The sequence below is a fragment of the Orcinus orca genome, chromosome 2 (assembly GCF_937001465.1).
Source record: "Orcinus orca chromosome 2, mOrcOrc1.1, whole genome shotgun sequence".
Lineage (NCBI taxonomy): Eukaryota > Metazoa > Chordata > Mammalia > Artiodactyla > Delphinidae > Orcinus > Orcinus orca.
The window spans coordinates 176,255,701-176,273,388 of record NC_064560.1 but is presented as its reverse complement, the minus strand read 5'-3'; the positions used below and the strand labels follow the sequence as shown (position 1 = coordinate 176,273,388).

The 17,688-nt window shown below is 44.6% G+C and overlaps 1 protein-coding gene across 6 annotated transcripts in view; it reads left to right on the top strand.

The window, feature by feature from the left end:
- Positions 1-15,305, top strand: part of TMED8 (transmembrane p24 trafficking protein family member 8) — a 32,675-nt gene extending 17,370 nt beyond the window's left edge. For 3 of the 6 annotated variants that reach the window (XM_004262282.4, XM_049705314.1, XM_049705312.1), the window contains 4 exons: positions 1,993-2,122; positions 3,872-3,998; positions 4,402-4,707; positions 5,963-15,305. In XM_004262282.4, the coding sequence (XP_004262330.1) occupies positions 1,993-2,122; positions 3,872-3,998; positions 4,402-4,707; positions 5,963-6,180 (781 nt within the window). In that variant the 3' untranslated portion in view covers positions 6,181-15,305. Of the gene's footprint in view, positions 1-1,521; positions 1,708-1,992; positions 2,123-3,871; positions 3,999-4,401; positions 4,708-5,962 lie in introns of all 6 variants that reach the window. The other 3 variants (XM_049705315.1, XM_049705316.1, XM_049705313.1) reach the window with 2 other exon arrangements.
- Positions 15,306-17,688: the final 2,383 nt, after the last annotated feature.

Below are 17,688 nucleotides of genomic sequence, written 5' to 3'. Positions count from 1 at the left end.
ACCAAAATGGGCTCTAATTTCTGGATTTAAGAGAATAAAATAGGCTCACAGCCTAGACCAATTTACAGTTCACACAGAATAATCAACCACAGCTCTGATTTTCATAGTAACTACCTCTTGTTTGTTCTGAGGTCAATTGGAGTGACTTAGATAATCCAAAAGATGGCTCTGTTTTATCTGAAGAAGAGGTAATTTATAAACCAGGAGTGATCTTTCTTGTTTATGTTAAAAAAGAAAGAAAGAAAGAAACTAATGAACTCCAAAATAAGCCCTCTGTTTCCCCGTGCAGTTCGTAGTGCTGTTTCCCAGTTGTTTGCTCAGCCTGTCTGAGGAAATGGACGATACCCTAAAGCAGCAGTTCTCAAAACTTTACACTCTTAAATTTATTGAGGACCTTAAAGAATTTTTGTTTATGTGAATTATATCTTACAATGTTTACTAGTAATTAAAACTAGAAAATTAAAAAATAGTTATTCATTTAAAATAATAAGGAACTCATTACATGTTAATATAAATAACATGTCTTTAATGAAAAACAATTGTTTTCCAAAGAAAAAATAATTTAGTGAGAAGAGGGATGTTGTAAATCTCTTTAATGTGTGTCTTAACAAAAGACAGTTGGATTCTCAGATCTGCTTCTGCATTCGTTCTGTTGTGATATCATATGTCATGTAGTCTCTGGAAAACTCCACTGTAAACTCTTGAGAAGATGAAAATGAAAAAAGGCAAATAATATTTTAGAATTATTATGAAAAGGTTTTGACTTCACAGACTCCCCTGAAAGAGTCTTAAGGACGCCAGGGGTCCCTGGACCATACTTTGATAACTGCTTGTCTAAAGACTCCACGCCACCTTTTGTTGGCAACAGACTTCCAAGAAGCCTGGGGTATTGTGCTACAGCCCCGGCTCTTAACTCACTTTCTGGTCTCTCCAAAGCCAGAAGAAATGGAAGAGAGCATAAATTATTCCCTTGCTTCTTTAAAATCAGCTATTGGAATAGTGGTTTTCTTTTTTTTAATTTTATTTTTGGCTGCGTTGGGTCTTTGTTGCTGCATGCGGGCTTTCTCTAGCTGCGGCGAACGGGTAGGTGCGCGGGCTTTAGTAGTTGGTGGCACGTGGGATCAATAGTTGTGGCGCATGGGCTTAGTTGCTCCATGGCATGTGGGATCTTCCCGGACCAGGGCTTGAACCCGTGTCCCCTGCATTGGCAGGCGGATTCTTAACCACTGCGCCACCAGGGAAGTCCCAATAGTTGTGTTTTAAGTTATTGGGATAGTAGATTAACGTGCTTAAAAAAGTGAACTGGGTGTGCTATGGATATCAGTGATAGGGTGTGAATGGAAACGCTGAATGCTCCTGGGATAAGGCGGAGAGGGTTGCCTTGCTAATCAGTCTGTACTTCCTTTGTTTTGTGATCAGCTTCTGGCTTAGGCGAGGCCTCCTCCCTTTGCTTCTAACAGCAGCTTTATGTGTGGAACAGACCTGGGATTCTAACTCTTCTTTTGTTGAAATTCTGTGCAGAGCAAATGGCATCGGTCCCAGACTGAGGAATAAAAACCAGACCTGCGGTCTATCTCAGATGACTGAGCTGTGTGTTTACCGTTCTCGGAGCCTGGGATGTGGTGTTGTCAGTCCTGAGCCCTCACATGCTGTCACTGCTTCATTGTAGGCCATTTCAGCCCTGGGCAGTGGTCAGCTGAAATGACGGTGGGCCCAAATGCCAGAGGAAACAGGGGTTGGGGGTACCCTTTGAAGGTTTTTTTTCTTTCTGAGTTTCTCCAGGACCATTGTGCCTTTGAAAAGAGTCCTTGAGGGGAATTCCCTGGCGGTCCAGTGGTTAGGACTCCACGCTGTCACTGCCCAGGGCCCCGGTTCAGTCCCTGGTTGGGGAACTAAGATCCCACAAGGGAACTAAGATCTCACAAGCCGCACGGTGTGGCCAGGGAAAAAAAAAAAGAGTCCTTGAACTGACATGCTCTCTTTCTCTGGGAGGCCACAGATGGTATCTCCGGTGAGGGAGGATGCCACAGAAGATCAGCAGAAGGCAGCCAGTGCCATGGAGGCACAGGCCTCGGTGGAACAGGAATTGCTGTCTGCAGACCAGGCCCAGGTCCTCAGCAAGGTAGGGCGCACATTCTTACTCTCTCTCTGAAAAGCACTAGTTTGTGACAACAGAATTTAGATGCATTTGGGTGGGTTGGAATTAGAAAGCACTGTCATCTCAGGTTTAATTATTTGGGGAATGATCATGTGTATCCTCCCCAGGGCCCATCACTGTACTAGGACCCAGTAAGCATCTATTCAAATAATGAAGTGTTATAATGAATGTTCCCATGTTGTCTAAAATCCACTTGATGTGAGGAAACTTCAACCATTGGATTATGTGTTAGTCTCAGTTTTCTTGTGGTAGATCTACTCGGTATTTATGGTAAAGATTCCATAGAAACGGTACCAGTAGTAGTGGTCTCCCTGCCATGGAGGGATGGGTTGTTCATACCATTATTAACATATATATTAGAATAACAAATGGTGTCAGTAAAGACAATGCCGAACATTATAGTTACATTTGTATGATGCTTTAGAGTTTACAAAGCATTTTTATCCATAATACGTCATTTACTCCTGAGAACAACCCTGTGAGATAGGTACCATTATGTCCCCAATTTAAAGATGAGGAAACTGAGGCTCAGAGCTGTTAGTGACTTTACCAAGTCTATGCAACTAATAAGTTGCAAACTAAATCTTTTGTTTAACCTTCTGTAAGAGGAAGGACTCATTCAAGCAAGTTAGTCAAAGTCTGATTTACCTCATTTAACATTGGAAATAAGAGCTGAAGAACTTAACTCTTCAGAAACAGATATTATGAGAAAATAGTCTGGGAGGATTACAGCATTCATTTATTCATTCATTCATTTATTGCAAATATAAGTCTGATTCCTTAACTGGACTGCTGTCTCACTGATGTGCTCTTCCGTGTTGGCAGTAGGCATACATTTCTTCTTGAGTTGCTTGTCAACTGCTTGGAGAAGGGGCAGGAAATTAAGTCATAATAGCATGAAATAGGGGAATGGTAATCTGAGTGGTTTGAAGTGAAACCCACTAGGGAGAGATTGCAGGCTCCTGCCATGGGTCAGTGAGGGCTTTGTGAGTATCGAGTGATATTTGCACTTACATGCAAGTTAGATGTCAGGCAGCAAATATACTGTTTAAATGCAAATCCTGGGGCTGGTCTAAGGTGAGATTGTGATTATTTATACAACATTGTTAGTGAATGAGACAACCTATAGGGTGAGACATCCAAGGTGTGCCATGGGTGAGAGAGAGAGACAGAGACAGCCAGAGAGTAGGAGCCAGATTCTCTCTCTGCAGTACTTTGGTGAACTGATTGACAGTGACCTGGAAGTAACCTGTGGATGGAAATTGTAGCAGGAGGATGTGTGGCCGAGTGAAGGTTGAGCTAAAGCCCAGATGCAAGAGCTGTCCTGAGAGGAGCCGAAGGGAGAGACTGTGCAGGCATGGCCCAGAAACGCTGCGCCCAGAAATGCTGTCGATGGAAAAGTCAGTAGCAAATTTTGAGGGTGATCTTGGGCAAGGATTTTATGAAGGGTCTGAAGTGGGAAAGTTGCAAAAAGCAGGAGAGAACAAGAAAGAAGCTTTAAACTAGGGAACATGTTGATGGCATTAAAAAAAGTGGGTAGAATTTATTAGCAACCTGTTGTGGCTGGAGGAGAGAGCAGGAATGTTGACTAGCACTCAGACTGTGAGTTGGGAGAGTGGAGGTAATAGGGCAGGGGAGGCAGCCTTCAGGTGGAAAGAGGCTAATTGGAATCTGCCTTTATATATGTCCTGTAACCAGAGTTCTCTTGTGCAGATGGCCAAGTACCATGGTCTGCCAAGGTCTGGGGACATCGTTATGATCCAGTCTGAGCACACAGGAGCTGTAGATATTCTTTCAGCTGATTTGGAATCTGCAGACCTTCTGGGGGACCACAGGAGAGGTGAGACCTTTGGGGGTGTGGAAGGTGTTTTTTTTTTTTTTTTTGGTTCCCAGTGGGTACTTAAAGAAAGGCAGGCAGACAGATGGAAGGAAAGAAAGAAAGGAAGGAGAAAGCATAGGATTACATAGGTGATTATATTACAAAAGAGGAAAAACAGCTAGTATCTGAATATTACATTCTGGATAGAGTACCAGGTATATATATGGTACGTAAAGAGACCTATTTCTTAAGCTGAGTAGCTGACACACCTCAGGGCAGTGCTCTCTCCTTCCTTGTGAAAAGAAGTCAGGGAAGCCAGTAGGAAGAATGTCTTCGACTATGGCAACCTCCCTAAGCAAAATGCCGGGTGTGGCAGCATTTCCTCCGGGTCTCTTTCTCGGTGGTGAGCTGCCTGTCCTTTCAGTCTCCCCGCCTCTGATAGCACCTCCGTGCATCTGGACCTTTGCCAAGATGAAGGAATTCAAAAGCAAGCTGGGCAAAGAGAAGAACAGCCGTCTGGTGGTGAAGCGGGGTGAGGTGGTGACCATCCGGGTACCTACCCACCCAGAGGGGAAGCGTGTCTGCTGGGAGTTTGCGACCGATGACTACGACATTGGCTTTGGAGTTTACTTTGACTGGACCCCTGTAACCAGCACTGACATAACGGTGCAGGTCAGTGATTCCAGTGAGGATGAGGATGAAGATGAGGAGGAAGAGGAGGAGATTGAAGGTAAATTTAATTTTAACATAATCTGCAGTTTCCTTTTCTGTCTCAACCTAATTTGCAGCGATCACTTCCTGTGTTGTACCAGTCGTCCTCTTCCTGAGAATGCAGGTGAAGAATCCCTTTCAGCATGGCAAGCTAAGTTGAGTGATGCAGGTCAAAGTCAGACCCTCAAAGAACATTCTGGTGGGGTGGCTTTGATGCCTTAGTGGAAAGCTTCTTTTCTTTTTAATCAGTACCTAGCTATGTCCCCCAAGATCTCCTCGGGGACAGGGATAGGTTGGGGGCAGGAAAAGGGGTGGATCCGTGCTGGTGTATGTATGGGCAGTGTTTTTCAGATCACATGTATAAATCTGAGATTATTTTATGTTTCTCTCTTACTTGTGGGATATTTACATTTATTCTTGGTCTGGAACCAAACTGAGTGATTACAATTTGCTAAATGTACCCATTCTCTCCGCCCTCCAAACTGTCACAGCTGGTTGACAAGAGCAGTTTTAAAAATAGTCTCTGTGCTCTGTTCCAGCTGTTACTTGCGGCGCCTGCTCACATGGCCCTGAAGCCGCTTTTTTCTGTTTGTTTGTTTTGTAGTATAAGAGTAGGTTCTAAGCATTAGCCTTATTCCTTTATTTTCCCGTATAATCTTACGGGAAAGATTAAGTCATTAAGTCATTCCCTTAACTTGCTTCTTCATGGAAAAGCAAGTCTGCAGGGAAATCTGCATGTGTTCAGGAAGGAGGAGAACCTCAGATCTTATTTGCTGCCCTTCCGGGGGACCAGTAGGAGTTCGGGGTCACTCCATATAGCACTTTCAGCATTTCAGCACTTTTCCACATTTCCTACTCCTTTAGCTAGTTCTTTTACCTGTTGGATGAAAAGATGTCAGAATTTTCCCTTCTAAGTATCTTTTTCTCCCCCTTGGAAATTTCCAGATACTCTTGGAGCTAGGAAGGCTCTAGAAGGCTAAATCACTGTTTCTCAGTGCAGATACTATTGGCATTTGGGGTGAGACACTGCTTTGTTGAGAAGGTACTATCCCTATATTTAGCACTCCTGGACCCTTGAGCACTAAATGCCCGTATCACCCACTGGTCACTCTGATGGCCCGAAGGCCACCAGACCTTTCCAAATGCCCATAGGAGGGCAACAGTATCTCCCCTGGGTGAAAGCCACTGGGTTACCTGGTCCATCTTTTCACCCTCAGGTAGGCGTATTTGGTCTCTGAACTCATATCCAGGCACTCTGCCTTTTGCTCATGCAGACCCTGTCCCAGCTGGAGACGTGGAGCGAGGCTCCAGGAGCTCCCTGCGGGGCCGCTATGGGGAGGTCATGCCCGTGTACCGGCGGGACAGCCACCGAGACGTGCAGGCCGGCAGCCACGACTACCCTGGCGAGGGCATCTACCTGCTCAAGTTCGACAACTCCTACTCCCTGCTGCGCAACAAGACTCTCTACTTCCACATCTACTACACCAGCTGAAGGCCCGCTGGGACAGGGGGCAGGCGGTGTTTGCTGGCTGGAGCAGGCTGCCAGCTGGGGCCTCTTGTTTTGGATAGGCAAGAGCTCCCGACCCTCACGCCCTGGCTGGCGTGCCTGACTGTTGACCCCATGTAGCTTTTCCCCCGCCCAGGCTTCTGCAGATGGTGGTATAGTGCCCCTGTTCCGTGGTCCCTGACTCACGCTCTTCTGGCTTTAGACTCCAGCAAAATCTCTCTGTGGAGGAAACCATCAGGCAAAAGCCTGAAAGGAAGTTGGGTGTTGCGTTTTAAATATAGTTTTGTTTTGGTACAAGGTGTATTATTTCAGTTGCTGTTCTCTTCTCTTCCAGAGCTTTTATTGCAGATGTGTTTAGTGGCACCCACTCTCTTCACTTTTTGAAAGGGCTGGAAGAGAGCAAAGCACATTGTCCATGAAGGAGCCCAGTTTCCTGGATGGAGAAAGCTCCGTCCAGCCTCTCACCACTGCCATATTCCCACCTGCTGTTTCTTTGTGGTCTCTAGCACAGGCTGGGAGCCCTCACTGCCTCTGGAGGGGTGTTATTAGTCCTAGTGGTTTCACTCCACCTCTTTCTCTCCTCTTTTCCCTTTTCTAAGTCTGTGTCTTTGCCATTACAGCAAGAACTTCCATGCAATCCAAAATGATGATCACTGTAGTCTAAGGTCTTCTGGGAAGAAAAACTGCCTCCAGTTTTTCACTTCCTATTTCAAGATGCACTGGTGGTCGAAGGGGAAAGGGTAGAAATTAGGTACTGGATTGATGTCAGAACCCACATTTTTGAAAGTCAAGTATTACTAAATTATTTTTTTTTGTATAATCGAAGAAGGAGGGGTACAGTCTGAGAGAGGATGTTAAAAAAACAAATAAAACAACACTCCAGATTTCCCACGACTGTTTTTTGTTTTTTTTTTTTTTTGGTCTTTAGGAGTGTTATTTAGAAATTTTGCTTTGGAACTAGTCATATTTCCAGAGTTTCTGGATTTAGGTTTCTTGCGTTGAGGGCTCAAAACTTTTGGTGTTCAAAGTCTCTCAGGAAAGGTGATAATGAAACTTCACTGTTGCTGCTGGTGTATTTGTTCTTTAGTCCCTGGCGACTGCATTTTCCACCCTGTGGGCCCTGAGGCCCAGGGTGCTGCAGCCAGTGTCACCAGAGCAGGGGGCTGCCCAGGGCCCCAGCGGAGGAGGGGGCAGAGAAGGGACCACTGCGATTATCTGTACCTCCTTCTTTCTTATCCCTTGTGTCAAGCCTGTTACTGCCTTAGGATTTTGAGGAATAATTAGATTTATTTATTACTTTATTTATTTTTAAAGCACATTTCATTTTGCCTTTGAGACAGTTTCCGTCTGTTTCTCAGAAGGCTTCCATCTGCTCTGAGCCATTGAGGGCACCTCTTCTGTGGAGTTAAAGCTGGCGATTTCAGGAGAAGTGGGGAAGGGATAATGTTCCACTCCTGCAGGTCAGTCCTGTAATGCTTTGGGAGGAGTCTGCCCCTTCTCAGATGGATGGATTATGCCAGCTTACCCCAGCGCTCCCTGTTAGGAATTCTAGATTGTGAGGGAATCTGCCCATTTGCCCCAGATTGTGCAGAGGACTTGACTAGCCAACCAGAGGCAGCCTGTGATTCTAGGACTTCAAAGTCCTTTGCCTGCTCTGAGGAGTCAGCTTCTTCACGATGTTTCCTTTAGCTCATTCATTCCTTGTGTGGGTGCCTCACACCAAGTTTTCCCTCTGCACAGAAGCAGAAACTCAAAGAACAGGGCTTCTCACAATAGGTCTGTAGTGGCACCTACGTTATGAACAAAGGGTGATACAGCCGCACCTTCTGTTCCTCTGGGGGCAAAGCCCCAAGTAGGAGAGGATGCTGTGGACCACCATAGCATCCGCCTCCTCTGAGCGGCCTCATACCTCCATTATTTTATATTTGAGTGCATTTTATAGAGGATTATACTGGCCCAAATTTATATACCTTGTAAGAAGTTAGAAATTATTTTAGTGACTGCCTATTTGGGCAGTGAAAGCAAACTTGCTCTGCGTCATCCCATCTGGTAACTGTATGACTGCTCTTTTCATCACTGAAGTTGAATCACGCCTTAGCTAATTGAGTAGAATCTTTATAAAATAATTTTCTACTGAGCTGTTCTCCAGTCAGCTAAAGCCTGGCTTATTTTTCCTGTTTATTATTGACTCCTGACATTCTCTTAAAATGGAGCTGTCAGGCCATTGGAAGCTCCCTGGGATAACATTTATTGTTGTTTATTTTTGCCATCAGAGCCTGTACTTACTTTCTTTGGAATCCTAGTTCTGTTGCATCAAGGAAGCCTGAGGGACTTGTTCCCATCGCCTCTGTGTGCCTCTCATTGTCTGGTCCCTTTTGAAGTCCTGGACATTGTTACATTTCATTCTGTACTGGTGTGTCATTAACAAGTCAGTGCTTCTTTGATCCATTCACAAAAAATAGGTAAATTAATTCACCATCCAATTAATTCACTATCCTGTATTAAGTATCTGAAATTAGTGAACTTTAGGGACAAAATATTACTTAACAAACACAGGTAATTACTGAGAATTTCATAGTCCACCAGACCCTAAGAGGTAGTCACTTCCTTAGTCTCTCCCTATCTGAGTTTACAGAACCAAACAATCAAATGAAAATCATTGCTTTCACCTTCACCGTCTTCTTTAGAGGATAAATAAGTATTAACATACAATGGAAAGAAGGTACTTCACAGTAGGAGAGAGCCTGGAAGTCTCTCCACAGAGTGGCTGAGTTCTTAAGTTTCTTCAGTTTGTTTAGTTTTGCTACTTTGTTGAGAGACGGGGCTTTTAGAAAGTTTAGAGTATTAATTTTTCCCAACATTTTACTTTAAAAAATTTTCAGCAAACAAAATTTAAAAGAGGGCTTCCCTGGTGGCGCAGTGGTTAAGAATCCGCCTGCCGGGCTTCCCTGGTGGTGCAGTGGTTGAGAGTCCGCCTGCTGAGGCAGGGGACATGGGTCGTGCCCCGGTCCAAGAGGATCCCACATGCCGCGGAGCAGCTGGGCCCGTGAGCCATGGCCGCTGAGCCTGCGCGTCCGGAGCCTGTGCTCCGCAACGGGAGAGGCCACAACAGTGAGAGGCCCGCGTACTGCAAAAAAAAAAAACAAAAAAAGAATCCGCCTGCCAATGCAGGAGACACAGGTTCGAACCCTGGTCCGGGAAGATCCCACATGCCGTGGAGCAACTAAGCCCGTGCGCCACAACTGCTGAGCCTGCGCTCTAGAGCCTGCGAGCCACAACTACTGAAGCCTGCGTGCCTAGAGACCATGCTCCGCAACAAGAGAAGCCACCGCAATGAGAAGCCCACGCACCGCAACAAAGAGTAGCCCCCACTCTCTGCAACTAGAGAAAGCCCGCGCACAACAATGAAGACACAACACAGCCAAAAATAAATAAGATAAATTTTTTTTAAAAAAAGAATGTTTAAAAAAAATTTTAAAAGAAGTATATAGTAAGCACCCTTATGTATATCCAGCACATAGATGTTAAAATTATAAACTGCTAATTTTTAAACAAAGATGATTCTGCCATTCTGTTCCTTTTGACAGGTATTCAATAGAGTATGTTCCCTGCACAGACATAAGCTCTCCTATGTCAGAGAGCTCCTGGTTTATTAGCAAAATTATTTCATTCAATGCCAGTTACCTGGGGAGGTGGTCCTCATAAAAATGTTTCTTGGTCTCCATCTTTCAAAACTCATGCTGTATTTCCTCTCTCCCTCAGGCTATAATTTCTAATGTTTTCTTCTCTACCTGGCATGTCAGAGTGAAGGTAATTGTGAAACTGCTCTGGAAGGACTTTATTCTAGTCTCTGTTGCTTTCCAACACATCCTCAGGACTCTGAAATTAAAACTCAATCCTCAGATAATATGTAGCTTTAAAAGGGAAGTAGGTAGCAACTTGAAATTAGGCCGTTCTTAGTTATTTTTTTCTTAATTGATTCATGCACTTTAAAAATATTTTTATCTGTTATTTAGGAAAGAAAACCTTAGACTTTTAAAAAGTATATATTATCCCTTATAATATGTATATGGAAGAGTTAAACCTGAAAGCTCACAGTCTTATCTTGATCACTGGGTTTAGATATTGTTGTAAAACATCATTTAGAGAAAATACATGTTTGCATGTTTTTGATGAGCCCTATCCAGTCCCTCTTTGAAAGAATTAGGTGAAGCCCAAACGCTAAAGTCTGTATTTTTGTATTTATTTTAAGACTGCTTTTCTGCAAAAGGTTGCCTTTTAACCCCAAAGTATAAGGTTCTAAGGTACAGAGCTGAGTGACCCTAATATTTACACAAAAGGCTATTGTTTTAGAGGAAGGGGCAAGAGTGAAACAGTTCATGCAGCTTGTGAACTGACTTTTTATATTGATAGTAAGGAATGAAAACAATGAGAGGAAGAGAGAAAAGCTATCAAATGTATCCCAGAATTCTGCGCATATCCTGATTTTGTGTAGTTCTTTAGTTTGCATTTCATCCGTTGGAATTGTTCTTTAAGCCAGAAGCCTCACTGGTTCTCACTGTGCTTGTTGGAGAAATCCCAAACCTACCTGTCTTTTCCAACAGGATCGACTTTAGAAATATTTTTCAGTAGGTCTCCTCTGCTAAGTGTAATCCTGACCTGAAGATTGATTTCATCTCTATATTCTCTGAGACTTGTGAGTCCAGTGCCATGAAAAAAGATGGTGAGTTTAGAAAGTGGCTAGGAGGAGTTCCAGCTGTGTCACTGGAGCCTCAGTTGGTTTTGACTATGGCTAAAAAGGGATGACACAGGTTAATTTTGACCAACATCCCAGAAGAGCCTCAAGCCACAAGAGTGTGTTTGTGAACAAGCTCTGCCCTCTGTAGGCTGGCTTCCCTGTGAGGTGTAGGAATCGCCATCTTCTTTAATCTGTGTGGGACAGTCATACACACAGCAGGCAATGGGACCAACCAAACAGACACAGTTTGTCCTTCCTTTTAGAGCTTCCATTTAGAATTTCTCCCGGGTCTAAAAGGTCCAAATCAACCACTTTAACTAGTCTCTCCACCTGGCCAAAAGTGTAGACCTTTTAGAAACCTGAATTTGCTAGAAAAGGAAAGAGCACCATCCATGTAGAATCTCAGTGGTTGAAAAGGGCAAGTGAGTTTCTGTCTGAAGGAAGGTGATTTCATTTTTCGTTGTTGTGAGGGGTAGCTTGTTAAGGGATTTATGCTCCTTAGAGAGCAAGTCATTGTATTCATCGTATTTGATTGTGCCCACGGAGCCATGATGCCTGATTCTTCGGGGAGTCAATAGGGAACAGGTGTCTAAAGCCAGTCACACGTTGGGTGCTCTCCAGCAATCCAGTAGATGACGAATATGCCTATGGCCAAAGTCCCAATTTTCATGCACATGGGATCCTGTCCCTAGGCCTTCATTTCCACACAGCTGAGAGGTAAAGAGAGGGACGAGGCCCCCCTCCACTTCTCTCATTTATAGTATTGTTTAGCACTGGCAGCATGGTATCCAAGGCCTCAGTTTACCGGTTAATCAGAATTAAATAATAACATGAGTAGATAAAGGTGATCAACCTAGGTTGGAAGTAGGGCTGAGGAGGGATTATGACTTATAGTCCCACATTGGGGTAGCTGGGTAACTCGTGTATGACTGTGTGGTTGGAACGCTTATTAACTTTACCAGGTGAGTGCAGAGGATGTGATAATGCTATGCTGATGAGGACGACAAATTAATTGAGTTGGCTAAGAAACAGAGCAAGGCCTCCATCTACGGGAAGTAGATTCTGTCACCGGCTGTGAGTGGAATCTCAGAGTGAGCGTGAGCTCTGCAGGTTCTCAGAGTCTGGCTTCAGAGCCCACTGAAGGAACCAGTCTTCTGTGGGCAGTGACTCTGGCTTTCTGCAAAGGAGAACCTTCTGGGAGTTGGTTCCTGGTGGTCTCTTTTCTGGGAATGGGTGGAGACACCCCGGCAAGAGCTGCTTTGGCTCTCTTGGTACCTGGTTATGGTCAGTGTTGCCCCTTTGCTCTGTCCAACCAGTCCAGCACCTGTGGGCATTCCTTTGACATCTACCCAGTTATTTAGGTGGTGAGGTTAGGGTAGGATTTGGGACCCAAAGGGTGAGAGAACCTTTGCTAAGTATTGCGTGGCCAGATTTCAGAAATCACCGCTCCCTCTGGGGTGTTGCATGTCCCTGCTGGAACCAAGAAGGCCAAACAAAACTCCTCCTATTTAAAAGTCTTATCACCAACCTGGGAAAACCCAATTAATTGCCTAAAGCCCTGATAGTGGGGTTCATTTACAGTCAGTCCCTCAAAAACTAAGTCCAAAGGCACAAGACTCTGGCTTTGAAATTATTTGTAGTCCCAGTCACTGGTTTGAACTCATGATCTGATCTCTTTTAGTCCCCCAGGCATGTGGACCAGAGTTCATTTCATGGCTGTTCTTCACTCTTAAGAGATAAGGAAAAGGTGCCCCAGAAGTCTAGAGATACAGACTTTTTCAAAATTAAATTCCACAGTTTTCTGTCATTTTAAGCAGATAGTTTTGACTTATCTAGGGATAAAATAATATATGTGAAATGATTTCCAGGGGACAAAATGTATTTTCTAAATGTTCTGATATAGGGTCATGAACAATTGTTAAGTTTTGGTTTGAAATATTATATGGGATTACAGGAGAGCCCTTAACTCACCGTCATGTAAAGGAGCTCTCTTCCTGAACTCTTTCTCTCACTCAGGTTTGAAATGCCTCATCTGTAATGTTACCTGTAAGTGACTGTTATTGTTGGTTTTCAGGTTCAGGCAAGAATCATCTGGAAAACATTATCCTAATTCCTTCTCTCATGTCCTAAGCAGTACATTTTACTAAGAAATTCTGTATTAAAAACACTAGCAGCCCTTTCTGAGATTATTGTCCCATAAATGGATTTGTTTTTATTTAATCAAGTTGAATTATTTCCATTTAGCCATGTTCAAGAGCAAGTAGAGTCTGGAGAAAGCAATCCAGTAACCCCTGAATCTGGTGCACCCATTTCCCTTAATAATGGGAAGTGTTTTGAAATCCCCAGAAGAAAGCTGCTTTGTAATTAAAGTGATGGATTATAAGGAAGCCAGACTTTGGGTAAGGATTTTCCTAAACTACTTTATGCCATTTAGCTTATGTTTCTGAAAGGCCTGCTTTGGTGCCATGCACTGAGATCTATCAGTTGATTGAAAGATGATCACGCTTTCTTGGTAAATATTTAAGCAACTGGCAACCACAATGGCATTCTTTCCTTATCGTTCTGTATCGTGCACTGATGCTGACGTTACAAAAAGAGGTCTGGAAGGGAAACAGTGTCACAGTCTTTTCTTTAAAATCAAAGTATCCCAAGCGATCATTTATTGAGGTCAACTTGTTTTACATGTACCCTATCATGAGGAATGCTGTCAGCATCTCCTATGATTTCTAAGAGCTCTTACCGAAATTGTTATTTGTTATGTCCTGCTGAGTGGTTTTTCCTTTAAAACATCATATTTTTACTACCCTGTGGCACTGAATGTGTTGCTGAGATACATAGATGATACTGAGCTATGGTTCCTGAAATAGCTCAGTTCTTGTGTTTTATATTATGTAACAGTTTCGTGATGCTTTTGTGCATTCTTTGTCTTCTCTTCCGAATTTTGAAATCTGTCATAAATAAACTTTTTCACTATGCACCTGAAACATTTGAGTTATTTTTTATTTATTTATTTATTTATTTTTTTTGCGGTACGCGGGCCTCTCACTGTTGTGGCCTCTCCCGTTGCGGAGCAACAGGCTCCGGACGCGCAGGCTCAGCGGCCATGGCTCACGGACGCAGCCGCTCCGCGGCATGTGGGATCTTCCCGGACCGGGGCACGAACCCGTGTCCCCTGCATCGGCAGGCGGACTCTCAACCACTGCGCCACCAGGGAAGCCCTTGAGTTATATCTTAATGAACATGACTTAGAGTTAAAATTTTTTTATTCATCTCTCGTCTGCATCTTAAGAAAAGTATTCTTTAAATCTATACCAGTTATTTTATAATCTATTATTAGAAAAATTAAGAAAAATGGAGAATGAGATTAATGATAGATCTTTCATCTGCATTTAAATTTATGGCTGAGTATGAACTGGGATCTGGGTTTGGCCCAAGGGCAGAAAAACTGGGTTTAGAGTAATGATTACTTAATAGAATATTACTGAGTTTTGTCAGTATTTGGTCCCCAGTGATGTTCATTTTCCAGTTTACTGACTTACTCTATTCAAATTTGGAATTAGTAGTTTGGACACCACGGTAATCATTTAACATAGTCTAGGTGATATTAATCCAGCCTACTTTCATTTACAGAAATGACACCATAAGATATCTTTGACATCTCTCAAAATGTTGTCTCTGCACATCGTTGGTGCCTGTTACAGAACAGGAAGGACTCACATCTGAGCAGAGAGGGGTGCCATTTAAATATTTTCTTCGGCGATATCTGTGGTCTAAGATGAGCCTGTTAGATCTTTCCCTGCTTTCCTTTGCCACATATTTTAGAGGCTGATGTATAAAGGAGGAAGAGATCTGAACTAATTGTGAGTTAAATGAGTATACTCTTCCCACCAAACTACACCACAAGCAATAATAAAAAGCCCAGGCAGACTACACATAGCTGGGGACCTTTAATGCATTGTGTTTGGGTGAGCCAAAGGTAGTGTGTCACTGCTGACACAGAACATACTGGAGATTATTGCTAACTTTTAAAGGCACTCATATCTGCCATATCATTGACCCTGACATAGTTCAGGATCATATAAATTTGTGCAGGCCACACATTGCAGCCTTGACATCCAGCCTGATGTTCCTTAGCCCATGAGGTTCTGGCTACACTCAGCAGCCATCTTAGTTCAGGTATTCGCCCAAATGGGATGACACCTGCTTACGACCTTGGAATCAAGAGCTAAATAGGTTATCTTTAAAAGTTAGGAGGAGCCAGTAGAGTGAGTACTTATCTTATGAATATGTGTCCAGGTACTGTCCACCACCTGCTTGTCCAGTAAGTTTACTACTTTCCTTAATGGTTATATAAAATTGCTTTGGAATAAAATCGTATGTATTTTACTTTGTTCTCAAATATTTCCTGGCAGCACCCCCTTCCTGCTTTCATCCTTCTAAACTATTTGCCAGGACTTACTACTTCCATAGAGTTGGAAGATCCTCCACATCTAATTACCAGCATCAGGCCACTCCAACGTCTGTTCTTCATCCGCTGTGGCCACGCCCACTGCGGGAAGATGGCAGATCAGATCTCCCTGCGGTCCCTGGCGTCCCAAGATCAGGTGTCTGCGGATCGTTCTACACAGATCTAACAACTGATGTGGAAATGAAGAAGGACCTGACTTTCACCATTCAGTCAGCCTTTGGGGAGAAACCCCTCCTGGAAAACATCCTCTGAATAGGTGATGGTTTTTGGTTTGAGAGATACATCTGACCCCCCAAAATAAGAATTTATTTGCAGACTTGAGGGAATTGCGGGGGGGTAGTTTTTAAAAACCCTTTATAGAAGCTTAATTATTGCTAAGCCTTGGAGCCATTGTCTGACCTCTAGAGAAAAGTCTATGCACTTGGGGAAGTATTTGCTCCTTCATGATCTTCCAGGGCCCTGAAAGAGGAGAGAGACATTCAGGGAGGGAGGGGGTAGCCAGCCACGGTTGTATGGGAAGGATATCTCTCAGTTTCACATGCATTCATGGAGCAGGGCTAGTCATCTTGCTTGGTACTGGGGCAAGAGAGGTCAGGAGTGTAGCCCTAGAGGAGCTTGAGGGAGCTCTGCTCTCACGCAGGGAAGAAGGCTTAGTAATGCTGCATTCTCTTACTCCTCAAAGCACAGCTAAGTTCCTCTGGGAATAGAGAAGAGGCTTCTCTTCTCTCCCGTGTATCCAGCCCCAGGTCCTAGGAGGATGGTTCCCTAAGGGCAGGGGCTACAGTCGGCCAAATCTCAGGCCTCCACGTTCCTGAGCAGCAGGGCAGCTACGCATGTTGATGACCTGGACCCCACGGAGGCCCCGGGCCTGGAACATGTGATAGCCTCTCTGACATAAAACTGCAGGCCCAGAAATCCACAGAGGCTCTTCTTTCTCATGAGCTGTGGTCATTCAGTGAGGCCTCAACTCTACTCATCCCACTGCCCCCCCGCCCCCCCCAGTTCTTCCCATCCCTCAGGGGGTCCTGAGCCGGTGGCTCCCCTGGGCCTGCCTTCCCTTGGCAGCCCTTCTGAATCCATCCCCCCAGGTCCCCTCACCTCTACAGCCCCAGCCCCCAAAGGCCACAGGAGACTCCAGAAAGTTCCGGCAGGCCCTTGGGAGCTGAGTTGGTCCTGCGTTAATCTTCTCCTTGGCTCCAGGTGAAGAAGTCAGCAAGGCTGGCTCCCAGCCCTGGCCTGGAGACCAGCTTGTGTTGCTACACACTGTGTGGAGAGCTCTATGGCTTAGGTTCTAGCTTTAAAATACAAAAATCTCCTTCACAAAGGAGAAGGACTCCTTTGTGAAGTCCTTGAGACATCATGAAACAAGGAGAAGGGCTATGGTTCTCCTACAGCTGAGAACCACCAAGGTTAGTCAGCCGTGTCTCTGGGTGGCTCAGGTCATGGATGTGGGGACACTCGAAGAACCCAGCACTTCCCTGGTGAGGCAGCTCAGAGGAGCCTGGAGTGAGTTTCTCTGGCTTAGACACATCTGTTTTTGTGAGGAAGGACAGGTTTGTCTGGGTTTGGAGAAAACCAGATGATAAAGGAGGGCCTCAGAAATGTCATGGACTCCAAGGATCTCACTGAGCCCAGAGGAAAAGCCACAGCGTTTGATCCCTCCCCTCCCCTCCCCATGGCAGGTTTTCACCTCACATTCGGACACGTATCACAAAACTCCTGTTGAACTAGAGGACCAGAACTATGAGAAAAATATTAAAATGAGTTTTGTGCATTAAATGAGGATGGTTTTTATAAATGCTTGATAACGGAGGCTGTATCGCCTCTTTACTTGATTTAGATTTCCTTAAAATCTAAATTTTAAGGTGGCCAGCTCAGCTTTGGCCACCAGTTTTAGGATGGCTGATGGAGCCTCAGGTTAACCAAATTAATATCAGACAGACAAGCAGATAGGCAACAGGCCCATGATGTTGAGGGGTGGAGATAGAGACAGCCAGTTACATTTCCAGGAATAAGTGGAGGGACATAAGCTCAGTAAGAGCAGGGGCCATGTCTGCCATATCCCCAGTCACACAGCCACACCCGCCAGCTCCCAGCGCGGGGAGTCCCCTGGCAGGGCTCGCTGCATGCTGAGTGGGGGGAAGTGGAACGTGCATTAGCAGCTGGAGCAGGACAGCCACCAGATGGTTTCCTTCTAGGAAGAACCCCAGTCCGCCCGCTCATTATACCTAGTTCCCCATAGAATCATTCAGGGCTGGGGAGTGGTCTCAGGTTGTCTCTGCGCCTG